Below are 18,675 nucleotides of genomic sequence, written 5' to 3'. Positions count from 1 at the left end.
GTACCTAGTGAGCCCTGAAAGGAACGTGGCCAGTAGCACTTTCGGTTGCTTGGGCATTATTCTGGGCGACCCTGGGCGTAGCCTTGGCCACGGCCCCGTTTGGCAGTGGTAGTTTCTGGCTTAATGTTAGATACGCGTTCAATGAGGAGTTTAGAGAGGGATTCTAGGCAAGATCTTGGGACGAGGCGAGAACTGCATCATCCACAAGTGCTCACGAGAAGACTGACCAGGAAGAACAGCAGAAGGTTGGCTCGACGGGTCGGATTGAGCAGGGTCCAGCAGCGGAGTCTTGCGAGGACGGCCACGGCCACGTTTGGCAGTGTTCCCTGTGATTAGACGTTAGATACGCATTGAGTGAGGAGTGAGAGGAGTGACGAGAGAAGGGCTGCACTGTGCACAGAGACTTGAGAGAAGGCATGAGAAGACTCACCAGGGGTCGGTTCAGCCACAGTTGGGGCCATCTTGATCGCAATGCCGCGAAGGCAAAGGGAACGCTCAATCCTCATCGGTAGCGTTATTGTGGTCCATGTCTCCGTCTGACAATCTTGATCATTCGATGCGTGGAAGTTGATGCTGAGGTCCAAGACAGGAAAGAATTCAGATCCGGTAGCTGTTACTACCTACTTATAGTTAATCTCGCCATTGATTAACAAAAACAGTTTGTAGGCGGACAGGTTTGCAGTGAGTCAGGATTCACTACCTGTTCGCAAACAATTTCACAATCGATTGAAAGAACCAGTTTGTGGGCGCACAGGTTTGCAATCGCGATTCCGCTGCTGTTAACAAACACTTTCACAATCGATCAAAAGAAGCAGTTTGTGAGCATACAAGTTTAAAGTCAGTCACGATTCCACTGCCTGTTCGCAAACAATTTCACGATCGATTGACAGAACCAGTTTGTAGGCATATCATTTTGAAGTGAATCACGATCCTGCTGCCTGTTCACAAATGTTTTCATAAACATGTTCACAATCAATTGAAAAAAATCAGTTTGTGGGCGGACAGGTTTGCAGTGAATCACGGTTTGACATGGAACCTAACGCACAATCAATCACGCACACGCCTTTCGATTTCTCCTCTTTCCATCTCTCTCTCAAGTCCTCTTTCGCGACGTTTCCCAAATCCTCCGTCCAACTTCAAGCTTACCGCTCAGCCCAAGTCCAAGTCTTCTCCCCGATTCTCTTCCGGCCACCATTACGCATCCCCTACCCGTCGACAAGATGCTTCCACAGAGACCCCGCCGAATTAACAACCGATATGAGCCATATGGTAGAAATGGCAACTCTCGACGCCAGGGCCAAGGCCAAAACTCCGACCAGCACCCAAACCAGCACCAAGGTGAAGGTGTCAGACAACAATACTTCCGTGGTTTCACCCAGGGCTTCACCCAAGGTTTCGCAGACCGGGTTGCTCTGTCCCAGGGCTTCACCCAAGGTTTCGCAGACGGGGTTGCTCTGTCCCAGGGCTTCACCCAAGGTTTCGCAGACGGGGTTGCTCTGTCCCAGGGCCAGCACCAAGATAACGACCAACACCCAAGCCAGCACCAAGCTCAAGATGTCGGAGAGGACCACACCCAGAGCTTCGCCGAGGGTCTTGAAAAAGGCTACGAAAGGGGTTTCGCCCAGGGCTTTGCTCAGTCTCAGCCCCAGGACCAGGACAGCAACCAGACTGGAAATGGTTCTGAGGTTTCTGAGGTTTCTGACGTAAGTAGTGATCCTTCCGACCAGAAGAGGGCGTACAGACTGACCCGAAAGAACAGCCCCATGGACAAAACGAGCCCCAGTCTGTTCCAGACAGGCCGGTTAGTTTTGTCACCAACAAGGATGGGTTTCTCCAAACCCCGGGTGTCGCGTTCGAGCTCTCGGAGGGCGGCTATTTCCTCAGGTCTGGCTATGCAAACCAGGTGGTGCAAGTTTGCGATATGGCAGCCCAGCAGAGTAACATCCGCCAAATCGGCCTCCACGTGTTCCCCATCAACGAGGTGCGCTCTGCTGAGTGCCAACGTGCGGAGAATACCACCTGGTTCATGGAAACCGATCCGAGTACTGGATCCATTACCTATCGCCCTCGTCCCAATGGACATGAAGAGGCCCAGTAGTGTCCTGCGACAACTCGAGGCCCGGATGGCGGCTGTTTTGGGCGAGTTTTCATGCGTGGTTGAAGGTTTTGGGACACTGGAAGAGTTCACGGGGGCCGTTTAGCTGTCGGTATGTGTTGTGATGGCCTGATATGTGGCAAGAAGAGTCGCAGGACAAAGGACGTTGGGAGATACGAGTAATAAACCAACTTCACGGCAAGTCTCAAGTTAATAGTGACGCAGTGATGAAACTGTGCCCTCAATTTCAGGCTGCAGAGATACTCCGCTAACTTTTACCACCCTGCGCATGCTGACTTCCAGTGAAGCACGCATCCCATCTCAACTTCAGTCACCCACGGCAACTCTGACAGCCTGCGCAACCTCACACTCGCATTGATGGAGTGGCCACGAAGTGCGATAAAAAGCGCCCGCCCGTGGTCTCTCTTCCTCTTTCTGCACGCTACATCTCCGGCGTCCCAAGCTGTGGTCTTGCAATTTCCCGTCGAAAACATATCACGATCAAACGCAGTTGCGACCATCCCTCAAAGAAAAGCTCTCGATTCTAGACCCAAGCCTCAGTCGAATTCCCTCCCGAAACATCTCCCGAAACCTCTCTCGAAACGTCCTCCCCGACTTCTCCCCGATTTCTCCCTGGCCGACCTCTCCCTAGCCGACTTCTCCCTGTCCTCCGACTCGTCTGTCGACTTTCCGCCTACCTACCAACACTGTCAGAGAGACTCGAACGCAAGCCACCGAAATGGATACGAACCAGATCCCTCCAAAGCCATATCACGAATTTTCGCCATTCGGGAAACATGGCATGGAATTTCACTTATCTCCTAATGATTACGACCCTGCGGAAACCGAAGCCCGCCGTGAGATCATGCACGCCTACTTCAATTATATGGTTCCTGGTGTACAGCAGCGAGTCTACGATGAATTGCGACAGAAAGCCGTCGATATGGTTCGCGACAGCAGCAGGATCGATTGCAGTGCCTATAAAACCTCGTTCCTTGAGTACATGGTTGATCTGGTCTTCTGGAACATGTGGTGTACGTTTATATCGCAAGTCCAGTCTCTCTATCTAATACTTGTGCAGTCAAGAGATTTGCGTGGCCCGGTCATACAATACCCCAGTGGCCATGGTCTGAATACTGCCGGCTAACAGGCTCAGGGAGTGACGATCCAGCTATGGCTTATGAAGAGTTGCTCATGGTCAGGGTCATGCTTGAGAGAGTTAATGCCGACTCAGACTCAGACTCATACACGGTCAGATCGGGCACCGACAATACGAGTACTGCCGGCACAGTCTTTTCCGGCACAAGGACTGCCAACACAGTCTCCTCTCGCGCAAGGACTGCCAACACAGTCTCCTCTCGCACAATAACTGCCGGCACAGTCTCCTCTGGCACAAGGACTGCCGGCACAGTCTTTTCCGGCACAAGGGCTGCCAACACAGTCTCCTCTGGCACAAGGACTGCCGGCACAGTCTTTTCCGGCACAAGGACTGCCGGCACAGTCTCCTCTGGCACAAGGACTGCCGGCACAGTCTTTTCCGGCACAAGGACTGCCAACACAGTCTCTGGCACAAGGACTGTCAACACAGTCACAACGTACCCAACCTCTACTCAGAATGCCAATGCTGTGCCATACAATACGAGACCTGAGACCTTCAGCTTCACCTTTGCAGCTGAGGGTAAAAACGCCTTTGTCGGAATTGCCCAGCACATGGCTGGGCCAAGCCATTCCAGAAGCGTAGAGTTGAGTATGCGTTACACCTCGGGAGAAATTCCTCCTGGTCGGGATCTAGTCCGACGGAACCCTTCCCGACGGAACCCTTCAAGGAACCTTTCAGGGCCATGGGTGTTCCCTGACATCTACAAAAACGATGACGTTGGCTGGAGGAATCTGGACTCTGACATCTACGAAGACGACCTTGACGTTGGCTGGAGGACTCGGGACTAGTAGGTGGTGCTCTCAAGTATGCGCAGAGGTGTGGATGGATAACTAGAGATGAGGGTTTGCGAGAATTCGTCTTTGTAGTCTTGTCCATAGATGAATCGGTTACCTCGGCTTCTCGTTGTACCAGTGGCCATGAGCGCAATCCGCCGAAGCATAAATTCCCAGCTGACTGTGTCCAATTAGGAGTAGGGTCACACAATGGCCTGGACCCTTCATCCACAGCCTTGCAATGTGAGAAGCAGAAGTTTAGGTGTCATGCCATTATTAAGCTTGGCAATTGACCCACTCGGAAATACTCACGGAATGATGCCGACCCGGACGTCCGGGCCGGAACGGGAAGTGGGTCGATCCCGGGCCGAACTTACCCTGTATCTGCTGGTTTTAACGAGAATTCGCGTAAACGGTAAAAGTAAATCTGAATTAAATTTAACAGGTTTTGATGTCCATCCTAGAGTACATTAAATGAACACATACACTAAGGGCCTAATAAATTGAGATTGGCATGTTGGGATTGTAATCGATTCAATCTAATATTTGAGTTCCCGTCACAAATTAGCTCCTCCGACCTGACTCGGGTCAAGGTTTCGGGTCAGTTAAATTACTGGTATCCCTGATGCGCTATGACTCAATCAAACAAATACACTGAAAACCTATCTCCTACTACACAGTGATGTCTTCAAAGCGTGGCGTTCCCCTGGCCTAGGAGTCTCCTGGACGCCAAGCTCCTCTTCGGGTAGGTCTTTCTACCACGCAAACTAATCCCTCAATGTTCAATATGCAATAATCAACTACAAGGTCGAGCTTTGGCATAATTTAGCCGCTTCCGACATGCCTAATCGCCGACATGATATTCCTACGCCCAGGACTCATTCAGTCGACCCATCTGCGTTGATGCCCAGAATCATGAAAAGCTGAAAACCATATCCCATCTCAGATCCGTGCCGCTCGTAGATCCGAGACAGCTGTATAGAGCAAAGACAAGTACCTGGACATTTCATTACATCTGCGGATCACTCATGGGAATGTGATTCCGCATGCCCATCCTTGAACCAATAGATACCCATGGGACAGTCTCGGCCAAACAGCTACATGGTGTTGATTCGGAAACATGGACGAAGTCTTCGTTTGTGAGCGGATGTCACGGTTCGGTTGTTGCAGATCCTCACCCGTGTCTCGTCAAAGGACCACACGGATGCCAACCAGGATGAGACAAAGCTGAAGGGAAAGGATGTGCTTGACTCGTGATTCCATCTTGACGATATTGTATCAAGTATCAAAGCGCATGTGCGACAAGTCAGCTAGACACATGCGTGATATGACTCAGATGGAGCGGCCCGGGTTTCAGTAGACGTGGCGGGTGCTGACACAGTCACATCTACAGTTGGTAGCCGAAATTACGGTGTAGTTGATGCTTTTGGTAATACCATCAGTCCTTCATGGCATTCTCATCTTCTGGTCCACTTCGCTACGTAGGCCAATCATCCATCTTTTGAGACATACCTTTCCTCCCTAGATGTTCCAGACGGCACGCTACACCGCCCGGGGGCGATCACCCGCGCCTAGACCAGGCTCCGGGCATTGTCTAATGCATTCCTACGGACGGGAAGTCAATGATTGACTTTGTGGCGCAAAAGGGCCGCTGCCAAGGCCGCCGGCTAACTTTGGAGAGGCTTTCTATGAGAGGCTTTCTTTGGCCAGAATAAGCTCACGGTAATTGCCGCAGAGGCTAAGTTGATTCCCGTCCCCTCTTCCGGGAAGTAGGAGACCCTCTTCCGGGAGGGAGGAGACAACGGACGCACACGGTTGAGTCTGGACCTCTGTGACTTTCGGAAAGCCCATCAAGCGAAGGATTGTCTCGGACCTGAATCAAGTCTATGACGAAGCGATGCTTTCGTTGCATCCCATGACTCTTGAGAGATGAGTTGACAAAGGATCATTGCCGATCGTGGACCCCATAGACGGCAAGACCGTTATGGAGACACGGCTCGGGGAGTAGAAAGGCCCGACGGCCCGTCTAAGCTGTAGGTTGATGTCCAAACTTGCCCGCTTTGGGAGTGTTGCACAGCGGGATGAGTCTCGAATTGCAGATCGGACTGGAAACCGTTCTTTGTAATTCACTCCCGGAATGATCTGTCTCCGCTGTGGGGCCGACAGCCTGGGCCGAAGCCATCAGATGGTGGACGATTAGCTGCGATTGCGTTATACTACGAGATCGATTCCATGTTTAACTTTGTATCTAAGCTCAACCTTCAAAGCTAGTTTGAACGATTCCCTAATGAACGCCTGTCGATTCAGAGTTCCCAACTGCTTGGCGAGCCTCGAACTTCGAATCAAGCGACCATCGTACTTGTCTGAGAATGACTTAGATGGCCCGCCCGGAGCGACCCGAGACGATTGCGCCAATCCTGGAATGACCTTCTACGGCAAGTTGTCTAAGAAAACGACCAAGACAGATCGTAAGCATCTTTGTCCAAAGTATGTCTTGGCTTGGCAGCTAAGCCACGCTGGTCAACGCTCCGCAAACAACAAGCATAGGTCGCTGGAATGTGCTCAAACCTGGTGCGAACTCAACCTGACAACGTGCGGCATGCCATCCAAATACAGATTCAAGGAGTATTGTTTCCGAGTGAGAGTATATATAGAGATGGCTGTCTTCGAAATATCTCATCATCCAACAGCAATCCACCTTCCACTCCAACACATCCATTCAATCTCCAACACATCCTACAGCACAATGAAGTTCTCCAACGTCCTCTTCTTTGCCACTGCCGCTTTGGCAGCTCCTACTATTCAGGCGCTGGACAAGAGACAGACCACTGTCCTAGGAACGGTCCAGAGCATTGCCAACACCATCACCAACAGCACCTCGGGCAATGTCGCCAACATCAGTAAGTTTATAACCACCGAAAACAAACGTCGCTAACCGGTTAGAAACCATTATTGTGTCTATCCAGAACAATGTCGCTGCTGATGTTCTCGTACAACTTCAGCTTCAGCTCGAGGCCAACCTTCAGGCGATTGTCACTGTTCTCAGCGCTGCTGCCGTTAACATTACGGACGCTACCAATGCCGCCGCGATTGAAATTGGCGGCGATGTCGACAATTTGACTACCGCACAGATTTTGCAGATCAAGGCCGCCATCGAGAGTGCTGTTGCTGCTGTTAATAATGTCACTGCGACCGTCACTGCCTCCGTCAGCGTCCTTACTCCCGGGGGCAAGAAGCTGATCGCGGACGAACTCAAGGCTATCAGGGATGCGGTCAATGGCATTCTTACTCCTCTCGCCCAATTTCTCCAGGGTCTCAGGTTCAACGCCACTGTCTCTGCTGTTGTCACCGGCCTTGGCGGCATTTTGACCAGCCTCCTCACCAGTACGGCGAGCATTCTGGCGTCTCTCGGCCTGGCCATTCTCGGCATTTCCACCTAGGACTATACGACTTACTCAGCATGAAGAGAAGGGGATGGGGAGGTGGAGATTCAGTTTGGACCGGCAGGATTGGATATCATTCATTAAATAATATAGTTAACCCAGTTTAGTGGGCTGATCACCCATAGAATAAAACACGCGTCGCTAGCAATATCTGTCTGTAAGGGACCTTGAGATGGATTGACTTAATTGGAAATCTATCGCATGCTTCTGTGAATGATGGCAGATTCCGGGCGTTTGCTACTCCAAACTATGCATCTCACCAACATCAATGTCTAGGCCGCGCTATTCCGAGTCTCTACAATCTCAATGCCCATCTTTTCCTCAAATTTGACATCACTTTCGTGAATGATCTTGATGTCCCCAAAAATCTCATCAATTTCCTCGAGGGATTTACCTACAGGTGTTAGTACGGAAAGCAAAGTAAAAAGGCCGACTCACCTCTAGTCTCTGGGTATGCAAAGGCAAATACCAACGCGCAAACAGCATTCGTAAGGATGAAAAGGATCTACGATTGTTAGTTGCTTCACCCGCCGGAACCTTGTGACTCACGTAATATTTCCATCCTACTTCTGCCAACGCAATGGGAGAGCATTGAGTGATGATCAAACTGATTGAGTAGTGGATGACTTGCACAATAGCATTTGCCTTGGCTCGTAGCTCGGTGGTAAAGACCTCGGGACTGATTTGTTAGCGTGGAAATAGACGGAGGGGAAAACTTACGGAATAATCCATGTCATTGGGCCAAGGAGAGCCGAGTAATTCGCCGAAACCGCAAAGATGCAAGCAATAAGACCGCGCTGAGCTGCAGCATTTGTGGGCATTCCAGGCTGGGCTGGGAATAGTGCGGCAATGATGGTGATGATCATGTAACAAATCGAGAGGAGGGAGGAGCTGAAGATGAGAATTTTCCTGCGTGCGATTCGATCGACAAAGAACAAAGACGCAAGGCACGCTACTGGCCCGACAGAACCGTAAAGTCCACTGACGAGAAGCTGTCTGTCTTGGTTGAACTGCAGGGTTGAATAGATGGCGGTTTGGTAGTACTGGACAAACGAGATGCCAGACAGCATGGCTGCTGCCCAGACAAACGACCCGACAAAGAGACGGTTCCGGAAAGCCGAAGTTTGGAACAGCTCTTTCCATGATAGTCGGCCTTGGGCTTGCAATTCTTCCGAAATATTGATGTGGATCAATGTGAATTCGGTGTCGCACCATGCCTCGTTGGATCCGTCGTAGTGGTAGCTGAGAAAAGCCTCTCTGGCTTCATCATGGCGTCCTTTGAGAAGCAGCCATCTTGGAGACTCCCCAATAAACAGCACTCCAACACCAAGGAGGAGAGCCGGAATACTCTGGATGGCGAAACCGAGTCTCCATTGATTGGGACTATCCCAGCGGCCTTCACCAACTCCGGTCCATAGCGCAACAAAGAAGCCCCATGCGACCACTGATTAATTAGCATTGTAGATGCGAAGCATCGATGGACTCACTCATTTGATTGACTGCCGTAATTTTGGCTCGTTGGTGTGTCTAAAAATTAGCTACGATCAATATAGACTCCACTGGACAGTCGTACCTTGGCAATCTCGGCACCAAAGACTGGAGCGACACCAGTAATGGTCCCTACAGCGAAACCAACAAGCAAGCGACCGATAATGACTACTCAGTTAGCTTTGTCTTAGAACTCTCCCCAGAGCAACTTACGCATAGCTACATGAGCTGCTCCCGCCATCAAGGCGCCACCAAGGACGCCCCAAATGCATCCAAACGCAATGGCTTTTCTTCTGCCGAGCCAATCGCTGGTGATGCCGACAGAGGCGCTACCAAGCCAGGCTACATGATCAGTAAGCATTCGCTAAGCCGGAAATAACGTACCTCCGGCCTGGTAAACAGACACAATGGCTCCGCGAAGGGGAGCATCGGGATTACCAAAGTGACTTAGAAACGAGGACAATGCTAAACTCGGAGTAATGATTCCAGAGTCACTGAATTGTTAGATGTTTCCGTTGTGATGGGATTGACTTACTATCCGTATAGGAACCCGCCAATTCCCAAAAACAAAGCAGTCAAAAACGGCTTATCAAGCCAAGAGTAAGTCTTCATTGTGTCGAATGATGGCAGGTAATTTCTGATTCAACAGCCTTCTTCAAACAGCATCTTCTTCAAGTCATATCTACGTAGAGGATAATTATACCCGGGATCGTGGATCCAATGTACTTGTGACATGCCGCGCTAAACATCTGTCAGATGACTTTATGGGGTCAAATAATGCGGGGTAGCACGAACATCAAATCATTATATGAGCTAACTCTTTGCCCAGACTTTCTCTAATGAAATACCGCGGCCTTTCAACATTTTGAGCGGGGTGGCTTCTTATCGAGATAAGATCGGCAGTTGTCATGGCAGTTGATCGCCTTTAACACAAGCGCCCAATCCTCTTCTTCATTCTGCATCTCAAAATGTTTGCTACTCTCTTCGCCTTGGGCGTTGTTGTTGCGCTTTTTTATGTGGCATTGTCATTCCCGCGGGTAAGTCTCTCGGCTAAATGTTGGACCAACTGACACAATCAGCTTCGACAAGAATGGAAGCTTCATTCGCATCGTTCTCAGCTGCCGCCGGGGCCCAAAACCATCAAAGTTGGTATCAGAAAACCGTGGCTGTGGTTTGAGGAGCTTAGTCGGGAATATGGAGATGTAGTCTACCTCCAGCTTGGGCCAACTCCCACGATTGTGTTGGGTTCCGCCCAGGCAGCTTGGGATTTGTTGGAGAAGCGAGGTGCCATCTATTCCTCTCGACCTCGGTTCATCATGGGAGGTGAACTGTTGTCAGGAGGGATGAGAGGACTCATGGCTCCGTATTCCTCGTACTGGCGACGTTGGCGAAAGTTGTTGCATGGAGGTTTCATGCAACGCCAGAGCGAAACCTATCGACCGATCCAGAGTTTGGAGTCCAAGGTACTGATGCACGATCTTTTGACGGACCCTACCGGCTTTCGAACACATCTGGAACGATACGCAGCTTCAGTCATTGTCACTGTCACATATGGGCGAAGAGTTGAAGACGTCACAACCGATATTGTGGTCCGCCGGAATGCCGAGTCAATGGAGCGTCTAACAATGGTCAAGTAAGTCTCTTCCTCCATGCTGAATGCTCTAACGAATGCTCTAACGTTTTAGTATTCCTGGAAAGTTTGCAGTAGAGCGGTATCCCGCGTTGAAATACGTTCCGGCCATTTTTGCACCTTGGAAAGCAGAAGTTCTCCAGCAACGTCAAAAGGATATCAAAATGTACACCGAGCTCATGGACGAAGTCCGTGAAAAAGTTGCACAAGGAACTGCGCCGGCGTCTTTTGCGAAGCACTTGCTTGACGAACAAGAAAACCTTGGAATGTCAGATCTTGAACTTGCCTATACCGCAGGATCTCCATTTGGGGCTGGAGTAGAAACAGTAAGTGTCTGGGCGACGTAACGTCTGATGCGGGACATAATTCTAATGGTATTAGTCTGCCGGTTCTCTTGCCAGCTTCTTCCTTGCTTGTGTCAAGTTCGGTCCTCAGTTTATCCCACGAGCGCAAGAGGAACTTGACAGAGTTGTCGGATTCGATCGCCTTCCCACATTCGATGACTTGCCCAAATTGGAGTACGTGAGAGCAATTGCCTCGGAAACATTGCGCTGGCGACCTGTGGCGGTACTAGGAGGAACTCCTCATGCAAGCACGGCAGACAACGTGTACAAAGGGATGTTTATTCCCAAGGGGAGCACGATTATTGCGCCTCTCTGGAGTAGTGAGTAGTCTTTTCAGGCCCAGTGCCGAGAGCAGCGCCTCCTCAGCTTGAGGGAACGCTGCTCAACCCTGTTGCATGGACTCTACTAACCCTTTAGTCCATCACAATGAAGCCGACTTTCCTGAACCCGACGAGTTTCGACCGGAGCGCTTCATAGAAGAACGAAACTATCCCGGCACATTTGGTCACAGCGCTTTCGGATGGGGTCGACGCATCTGCCCTGGCATGCATCTAGGTTCTGCTTCGGTAACACTCAACATTGCACGCATACTCTGGGCGTTTGAGGTGAATCCAGACAAAGGACTTGACGGGAGGGATGTGGATGTTGACATGTAAGCCCCAGTAAGAGCCATGATAATTCAAGCACTAACATCCGTAGATTCGCCTTTTCTGAAGGATTCAACTCCTCCCCGCTTCCGTTTCCCTGCTCCATCACGCCCCGCTCTTCAAGGCAAGTGGAGGTGATTGAGAGAGATTTCGAAGACGCCATGGAACAGTTGAAAGCATACACTGCGGCTACAAACAAGCTATCTTGAGTTCGGGTCAGGCTAGTCTACATATTACTTGCAAATTCATTCAACGAGTTAATTGGAACATGTTCAGAGTACAACTTGTATTGACAGTGTTGCTACTAGGGTCCGACTGAGGCCGCATAAAGTTTAAGTTACATGAAGAAGAAAAACTGAGATCACATCTCTCGTATTGTATCCAACACTTAGTTCAGGGCACGGGCGTGTCGTCGAGCCACGGTGGTGCCGGCAGTGGACTTCAACCACTCGATGAAGGTGTCGAGGGTGAAGGTCTCAGGGAGGGTGGAGCTGTCAGAGCTGGCAGTCTCGGTGGCAGCAGGGGCGACGGCAGTAGACGAAGGGACGACAGACTGAGCAGCCGCAGTGGTAGCAGCCGGGGTGGGGACAATAACCGAGGTGACAAGGCTGGTAGGGGCGGCGACAGGGGTAGCAGTGGTAGAGACGGCGGCGGCGGAAGAGGCGACGGGAGTGGAATCCGAGCCGGAGCCGGAGCCAGAGTCGGAACCGGAGCCGTACAGAGCAGGGCCGGGGATCTCGTAGCTGGTGAGGGTCTCATAAGGGTTGAACAGGATACCGGCGTCAGTGGAGGTGTACAGAGCCGTTCCGAGAACACCCTCGGGGTTGTCAGTGCCAGAGCCGGTGATGGCAATGTTGAAGCACTGGGGGTAGTTCTGAGCACCGTTCTCAGAGCCAGCTCCGTGCATGGCAATGATCTCGTGACGGAAGACGTAGTTGCCAGCAGCAAGAGTTGAGGGAACAGTGGTGGTCCAGGTGTTGTTGTTGGCAATCATGTCGGTGGCAGCCCAGACCTGAGTGTCCAAGTTGATACCAGCCTCGTCGATCTTGACCCACTTGAGGGTTGTCTTGTCGGCAGCACTGCACTCGCCATCGCACTTGGCGACGTAGGTCAGGACGGGACCGACGTGAGACTCAGGCCAAGCAGACCAGTTGAAGTCGACAGTGCCACCAGCCTTGACGGAGGCAGTGGTAGCACCGGGCTCGGCCTTGATGTGGCAGATGATGTCGGAAGTGCCATAGGCATCGGGGGCAACGAAGCCGTTGTCGAGGTTCTCGGCGGACCAAGCGGGAATGTCAGGGACGGTCTGGCCGTTCAGCTTGGCGTAGTAGTAGTCGAGCTTGTAACCCTCCTGAGGAGTGCCGTCGGTCTTGAAGCCAGTGACGGTGCCGTGGGCGAGGGCAGTGGTGGCGAAAGCGCCAATGAGAGCAGCGGTGGCCTTGAAAGACATCTTGAAGTTGAATGAAGGTGTTGTGTGGTGGTGAGAGAGTGAAAAAGTTGATCAAAAGATGGATAATGGAATGAAAGAATGTACCAGCTTCACACAGTGAAGAAAAGAATGAAAGATGTATTGGGAAGTGAATGCGACCTGCAGCGTTGGAGAGAAGAAAGAGTCGATAGAGAGTGGCATCTTCAGTCTTCTTTATAGTCTGCGAGTGCTCTTCTGGAGTGCTCTTCTACGGGGCTTCCACCGGAAGCTCGCTTGTCAGGCCATTTTCGGGTTCGAATTCAGAGTGGTGGAATTTAGACCCGGTCTCAGTGTCGTGGAGACTTGTTCTGTTTTGAGAGATGGCGACCGAGATGGCAGGGATGTTGGTTTCATCCGCTGCCACCTCGCCTAGATTGAAGCGCGCGCCAACGACAAGATGAATCCGAAACAACGTTAACTCGTTTACGGTAGTACCGATAGTTTCAGGTGGTGCGGCATGAATGGAAACGGAACCCGCCTGCGTGCAGTGTTTTCTGTTGTTCTCTTCATTATGATTCTACAATCGGTTGAGGGATTGATTCTTAGAATGAGTGTATTCACCTACTAGAATTGAGTTCCAATTGTACTATCGATCGGACAATGTCGATTAACTTCCCGCCTATAGCTTGATGCGCGTGAAAAGGGGATCCAAACTCCACATGAACAAGGGCTACCGGGAATTACGTCTTCATCCCTGCATGATAAACCCGCTTAAGCTTACTTACCGCCAAGGGCAGGGGCAAACGGATTCTTGGCTCACCGTAGACGTGTCAGATGTCAGGCCACCGGAAACTTGCATGTAAATTTATGAATACCCATTGAATAATAATTCGGTGGAATTGAAGGTTGGTATTCACGAATAGGCTTCTTGAATGTACATCGGTTCAGGCTCCTTAACTGTAGCAACGGCAAGTAGGCTACTCAAGTCGAGCCGCCATGTAAACGAGGAGTCTCCGAGCAATGATGGCGGGGTAACGGAAGACATCCGGCGGCAATCCAGGGTGTTTAGCGAAGACGTGGAGTTCATTAGCGAAGCAGCCGATCCATTCACGATGTTGTCTACCAGAACCTACCCGGGAGTGCTCTGCGATAATCTAGTAATCTCGATTTAACTTGCAAAAAGGATAGCAAAAAGATAATCCAACCCCTCCATAGTCGTCAATCACAGACTCACGTTCCCCTGAGATACACCTCAGGGGCAGGTATCAGAACGTGTAGCAGATAAACATTGGAACTCCAGTGATCAACAATTCGAAACGAAACTAGAAAACATAAATAAACATCCTATTCCATCAGTCTATCGTCCCGTTAATTGGTGGGAATGACGCCATGGATCCATGCATTTATCAGCGTCAATACTTCCTCCGGCTTATCAAATGGTGACAGATGCCCAGCATTCCAAATTTCGGCATAAGTCAGCGGTTCGTATGACTTCCACCGTCCCGCAGGCTTGGCTCCAGTATACCATGGAATCAGTTCTCGGAAGCGAAAGAATGGATGCCCGTTCCAGACTAGTCCTTGGTTGACAAGCCGGCGCATTCCAGCGGCGTGACAGTACCAGTCTTTGTCACCGACGTAGATGAGTACACGGATATCCTGTAGAGTGTTAGAGAAGAGGAGTGACGGAAGAATGAGACTTGCCAGATCTAGGAGATAATTGACGTAGCTGTCGCTCGACTTCCACAAATCTCCAACCTTTTCCCATTGCTCAAAGATCTCCATCGAAACACCCCTGAAAGGTGCATCGCCATCCACTCCAAGCGCAGTTTTTATTTCCGTCCTGTTGAGATACTCCTCAATGTATTGCTGTTGCTTGTAGCAAGCAAGGGGATTGGTGCAGGTGAGTCGCCAGTCGTAGGGGTTACGCTGCATCTGGCCAGTGACCACTTGGCTCATTTCACTGCATAGCTGTTCTGCTTCCTTGCACTTGGCAGACTTCCAGCCTTCCGTCTCACACACGTTGAGGTTTGTCTCGCACCACATGGCTCGTGGCGCCCACTCTAGACACTGCGACGTGTTGAACAGGCTATCCGGACCAGAGCAGGCGGCTTCAAAAGAGCCTGGATTTTGCACCGATTGCCGGACAAGGCCATTTCCAATCATGATACCCTTGAGGTTTATTTTTGGGACGCTCATGGAGATGGACATCTGATTGAATGCCCTTTGAACTCCGAGAGCCGTACCAGGATCAGCCCGGCTTTGCACAATTTGGGCACCCAAGGCCGGGACCCACGAGCCACCGTAAGACTCCCCTGCAATGAAGAAATCGCGAGCGGCCAGCTGGGGAAAGGCAGTAAAAAACTGGCGTAAGAATTGGTCCATCATCTTGGAGGCTTGGGGCAGTCCGTCTGGAATGGATTCACCAGATGAGAAGCCAACACTGGTGGGCTGGCTGGAGACGTCAGCGATGATTCAATGAATGCTAGATGACTTACTCGACAAACAACACCGTGGCATTCGTATTCCATCCAAAGGGGTTGTCAATAGTGTAGCCACCGTCCGGCGCGATGCGACAAGGACCGAGTTCCATTAGCGCACCGAACCCAACTGAAGAGGCTCCAGGTCCACTGTAACCATTAGCGAACAATCGCCACAGGGGTGAAATACGAACCCAGTCATCCAGAGAATAACGGGATCAACCAGCGGATCATTCTTGCTTTCGAATAACCAGAAAAACATATGGCTGTCCCCGGCTGTGTCTATGAATCCGGACGTGCCAGGCGTGGAACTATTGCAGACGCTTGCTGTGTCGTTGCCCAGTCGAATTGAGAATTCCGGAACGCCATGCTGGGCCGGGAATGTGTCGCGAACCGGTTGAAGGGCGAAAGCTCCGGAGACTCCCAACCAGAGTGCACATATGGGGAAGAGCATCATGGCGATTGGTCTCGGCGAAACGAAAAGTTGATCGTGTCCAAGAAATGTGCAGCTCTGTGCGATTTGAAGAGATGGCAGTTAATTGAACTGGACATCCATCCCACGCTAAAGCAAGCGCTCCGAGATGCCCGATCAGGAGAAAAATTACGCGCAAATCGACGGGCCGTATGGAAAGACACGGAGTGGGCATTTCAATACGAGAGCATTTGTTTGAATGTTAAATAATTTATCCAAAACTTGAAATGACTTCTGGTTCTCGTTGTAACTAATAGCCATCTGTCTCTTCACCCTCCACGAGAGGCACTAAATCGTTAAAGGTCTTCCCGTCTGCCTCACGCCCGATAATTATAACGTGCTGATCCATTCCTTTAGAGAACAACGTCTCTCTAGCCGTCCATTGATCATAGGTAAGTGCCGCCAAGAAAGCCGTCCGCCCCTTGGACATCTCCCGTTGCAGAGCCCGATTGAACAAGCGCACTGCATGAGTTGGTGAAAATGATCCCTCATAAAACACCCCAGCTTTGACAACTGAAGATAGAAACCGTTCAAGACCGTCAAACCCCGCTTTAGAAGCACAAAGGCGTGCTCCGAGCTGTAAATAGGTCGTAATACCTTTCCGGTACATGTTTCGCCGAGAGCATTCGACAGGATCCAGACCTGCTGCAATGCGAAGTAGTAGATGCATCCGAGGATGGATACTTTCAGATCGTGGCGGAATAGATGGTGCAAATTCTTCGGACCGAGCCAGTCTACTAACCACCTGGTCGTCGCAAACAAGCTGCGCAAAGACGTAGTCGGCGCATTCCATGGCTTCGCAATGACTCGAGAAGAATAGAGGCTCAATTTCAACTGAGAGTGTGTTCACCGATTTGGGTTCGAGTGGTAACCCTTTCGGTGGCTCGCAACTCTCCAGCGCCGCTCGGAGTCGTGCCAATTCCTCGTACAACTCCTCTTCCTCCAAAACTATTGGGGACGTTTCGGAAGCATCTACCGAATCATACCCAAACCCCCCTTTGATGATTTCCCACCAATCACCGGCCCTCTGTATCGTATCTTTAGCTGACTCGCCATTCTTACGCATGCCCTTCAACAGGAGAATCCTGTTGCATATTTGAAGTGCCCTTGTCCCAATGAGATCGATGGCTTGCGACTTTGAAGCCACTCTAGACTCCAGCTCAATAACCAGCGATTCTTTCTGAGATTCAACACCGTACGGCGCATGGGGGCGCCTCTGGACACCGTAGAGTGAGCGGAGATGCAGCCAGCAGCAGACCAAATTGTGGCCGCCGGGAAGAGCAAGTGCTTGATCCGAACTGCCGAGTACCGCATCATCCAGATTGGCGAGAGCAGTCCACACCCTGCTAAGGGAGCCAGCCTCGAGTTCATAACAGAGCAAAAGTATCAACATGACTAAACGGGAAGCAAGAGTGATGGTTGAATCGTTCTCCATTCTGCTCAAAGCGGCGAATTTTGTGGCATTTTTGGAGTAGGAATGCATTGGTACCCACATGCCTTGCTGATCCAACGCTGGTTTCCCTCGTAGATTCGCCAGACTCGCGGCTGCAAGTGCCATTGAAGCATATCGGACTGGTGGAAGTTCCATAACCATCCGCCACAAATAGTCCAGTTGTATGGGGAGAGTCTCGGTGATGCTGACTTTGAAGTGGGCGAGGTATAGTCTGTCTCCGATGGAAATTCCAAGGGATTGGGGAGGCTTCGGTGAAATTGGCCACTGTTGCCAAGGCGTTGTGAGCACCTCGGCACCAGTCAACACCGGGAACTCTTCTGAGATGTCTGGAAGTAGATCATCTTGTGATCCACCGGATGACGGGGCATGCAAAGGTTCCCATGGAACGACAATATCTTTGTAAAAGGCTTGACAAGGTGGAATCTCATAAAGAGGCTCGCAGGGTTTTGTGAGATCCGATGCACTGCTCTCTGCACTGCTTTGCGACAAGAGGTCCAGGGTGGCCCAGAAGCCAGCTCCAGTGATGTCTCCAATGTCGGTCGCGTCGGAGACACCGCCCATGTTGGCGCTTTCGCCGTTGCAAATCGGCCAAGAGTTATTTGGAGAATCGATTTGGTCACTAGCAGAATTCTCAAAGGATGCATCTGCAGGATCGACAGTAAAGACGGTTTTATCGTATTGTCCGCCGACCGAACCCTGAACGTCGATGGAGGTGATTGGCGTCATGGTTGGTGACGAGAGATGATCTTGCAACAGGGCCAATTCAGAATCCTTTACAAAATCATTCGGTAGGTGTGATGTTGGTGATGTGGAATTCGTTCGTCGAGATCGGTCGTGAGTTTGGGATCTTCGACCGTCGAATTTGGCTTGCTTGACTTTGTGAGCCGCCCACTGGGTGGAATCACGGAATTCCAGCCTATTCCCGTATTCGCATACGCCGCCATTGCTTGCGCATCGATTGCAAACAGGTTTTGCCTCGTCGCACTGCAGAGGTTAGCTTTAACTGGAAGGAAGTTTGTGAGATGCACCTTTCTCCGTTTGTGACGGCATTGGAGACACCCAGACCGAGTACGAGTAATGGATGTCTTGTTCTGACGACCAAATGTGTTAACCATGTTGAAAGATGTATCACGACAAATTATGAGAACGCGAAACAATTGAGTGACAAGGTGTTTAATGATGTTTCTTAGAAGAACATCACCACACCTGTGATTCCATCTTCCACTCCATTCAGCTGTGACTCCTGTCCCCTGTAGCACTGATAAGCCCCTGATCCTGATCCTTGT

The 18,675-nt window shown here is 50.8% G+C and overlaps 9 protein-coding genes across 9 annotated transcripts; 4 read left to right on the top strand and 5 right to left on the bottom strand.

The window, feature by feature from the left end:
• Positions 1-56: 56 nt before the first annotated feature.
• BGZ61DRAFT_527654 (uncharacterized protein) lies at positions 57-461 on the bottom strand (the record flags this gene model as incomplete). The annotated part of the gene is made up of 3 exons (XM_046253141.1): positions 57-115; positions 228-326; positions 431-461. The coding sequence occupies 3 exons, from the start codon at positions 459-461 to the stop codon at positions 57-59; spliced, it is 189 nt and encodes a 62-aa protein (XP_046109088.1).
• Positions 462-1,220: 759 nt separating this feature from the next.
• BGZ61DRAFT_527653 (uncharacterized protein) lies at positions 1,221-2,098 on the top strand (the record flags this gene model as incomplete). The annotated part of the gene is made up of 2 exons (XM_046253140.1): positions 1,221-1,703; positions 1,760-2,098. The coding sequence occupies 2 exons, from the start codon at positions 1,221-1,223 to the stop codon at positions 2,096-2,098; spliced, it is 822 nt and encodes a 273-aa protein (XP_046109087.1).
• Positions 2,099-2,834: 736 nt separating this feature from the next.
• BGZ61DRAFT_527652 (uncharacterized protein) lies at positions 2,835-4,042 on the top strand (the record flags this gene model as incomplete). Its single annotated transcript, XM_046253139.1, has 2 exons — positions 2,835-3,129; positions 3,177-4,042. The coding sequence occupies 2 exons, from the start codon at positions 2,835-2,837 to the stop codon at positions 4,040-4,042; spliced, it is 1,161 nt and encodes a 386-aa protein (XP_046109086.1).
• A 2,677-nt stretch (positions 4,043-6,719) lies between these two features.
• On the top strand, positions 6,720-7,591 carry BGZ61DRAFT_442356 (uncharacterized protein). Its single transcript, XM_046244721.1, has 3 exons — positions 6,720-6,927; positions 6,971-7,339; positions 7,401-7,591. Exons 1-3 carry the CDS (start codon positions 6,774-6,776, stop codon positions 7,556-7,558), a joined length of 681 nt encoding a protein of 226 aa, XP_046109085.1. The 5' UTR covers positions 6,720-6,773; the 3' UTR covers positions 7,559-7,591.
• Positions 7,592-7,641: 50 nt separating this feature from the next.
• On the bottom strand, positions 7,642-9,570 carry BGZ61DRAFT_411554 (general substrate transporter; the record flags this gene model as incomplete). Its single annotated transcript, XM_046243273.1, has 9 exons — positions 7,642-7,864; positions 7,909-7,975; positions 8,020-8,149; positions 8,191-8,914; positions 8,958-8,997; positions 9,044-9,126; positions 9,172-9,300; positions 9,343-9,452; positions 9,494-9,570. 9 exons carry the CDS (start codon positions 9,568-9,570, stop codon positions 7,743-7,745), a joined length of 1,482 nt encoding a protein of 493 aa, XP_046109084.1. The 3' UTR covers positions 7,642-7,742.
• A 218-nt stretch (positions 9,571-9,788) lies between these two features.
• BGZ61DRAFT_123238 (cytochrome P450) lies at positions 9,789-11,841 on the top strand. Its single transcript, XM_046237053.1, has 6 exons — positions 9,789-9,995; positions 10,038-10,591; positions 10,644-10,914; positions 10,970-11,252; positions 11,350-11,584; positions 11,632-11,841. The coding sequence occupies exons 1-6, from the start codon at positions 9,927-9,929 to the stop codon at positions 11,786-11,788; spliced, it is 1,569 nt and encodes a 522-aa protein (XP_046109083.1). The 5' UTR covers positions 9,789-9,926; the 3' UTR covers positions 11,789-11,841.
• Positions 11,842-11,851: 10 nt separating this feature from the next.
• Positions 11,852-13,168, bottom strand: BGZ61DRAFT_442351 (glycosyl hydrolase family 61-domain-containing protein). Its single transcript, XM_046244720.1, has one exon. It carries the CDS (start codon positions 13,027-13,029, stop codon positions 11,968-11,970), a length of 1,062 nt encoding a protein of 353 aa, XP_046109082.1. The 5' UTR covers positions 13,030-13,168; the 3' UTR covers positions 11,852-11,967.
• Positions 13,169-14,355: 1,187 nt separating this feature from the next.
• Positions 14,356-16,022, bottom strand: BGZ61DRAFT_411545 (Alpha/Beta hydrolase protein; the record flags this gene model as incomplete). Its single annotated transcript, XM_046243272.1, has 4 exons — positions 15,659-16,022; positions 15,483-15,614; positions 15,253-15,439; positions 14,356-15,195 (listed from the first exon to the last, which is right to left on the bottom strand). The coding sequence occupies exons 1-4, from the start codon at positions 15,919-15,921 to the stop codon at positions 14,356-14,358; spliced, it is 1,422 nt and encodes a 473-aa protein (XP_046109081.1). The 5' UTR covers positions 15,922-16,022.
• Positions 16,023-16,150: 128 nt separating this feature from the next.
• On the bottom strand, positions 16,151-18,504 carry BGZ61DRAFT_559867 (uncharacterized protein; the record flags this gene model as incomplete). The annotated part of the gene is made up of 2 exons (XM_046255778.1): positions 16,151-18,373; positions 18,418-18,504. The coding sequence occupies 2 exons, from the start codon at positions 18,502-18,504 to the stop codon at positions 16,187-16,189; spliced, it is 2,274 nt and encodes a 757-aa protein (XP_046109080.1). The 3' UTR covers positions 16,151-16,186.
• Positions 18,505-18,675: the final 171 nt, after the last annotated feature.

This window comes from Ilyonectria robusta (assembly GCF_021365365.1).
Source record: "Ilyonectria robusta strain PMI_751 chromosome Unknown BGZ61scaffold_3, whole genome shotgun sequence".
NCBI lineage: Eukaryota > Fungi > Ascomycota > Sordariomycetes > Hypocreales > Nectriaceae > Ilyonectria > Ilyonectria robusta.
The sequence above is the reverse complement of the archived record's forward strand: the minus strand, read 5'-3'. Positions and strand labels throughout refer to the sequence as shown.

Excerpts from the sequence above, each read along its gene's own strand:
- BGZ61DRAFT_442351 (XM_046244720.1), bottom strand. The coding sequence starts at position 13,029 with ATGTCTTTCAAGGCCACCGCTGCTCTCATTGGCGCTTTCGCCACCACT.
- BGZ61DRAFT_442356 (XM_046244721.1), top strand. The coding sequence starts at position 6,774 with ATGAAGTTCTCCAACGTCCTCTTCTTTGCCACTGCCGCTTTGGCAGCT. Across the intron at positions 6,928-6,970 it reads GGGCAATGTCGCCAACATCA|AAACCATTATTGTGTCTATC; the intron begins GTAAGTTTATAA and ends CTAACCGGTTAG. Across the intron at positions 7,340-7,400 it reads TCTCGCCCAATTTCTCCAGG|CCTCCTCACCAGTACGGCGA; the intron begins GTCTCAGGTTCA and ends CATTTTGACCAG.
- BGZ61DRAFT_123238 (XM_046237053.1), top strand. The coding sequence starts at position 9,927 with ATGTTTGCTACTCTCTTCGCCTTGGGCGTTGTTGTTGCGCTTTTTTAT. Across the intron at positions 10,592-10,643 it reads GAGCGTCTAACAATGGTCAA|TATTCCTGGAAAGTTTGCAG; the intron begins GTAAGTCTCTTC and ends CTAACGTTTTAG. Across the intron at positions 11,253-11,349 it reads TATTGCGCCTCTCTGGAGTA|TCCATCACAATGAAGCCGAC; the intron begins GTGAGTAGTCTT and ends CTAACCCTTTAG.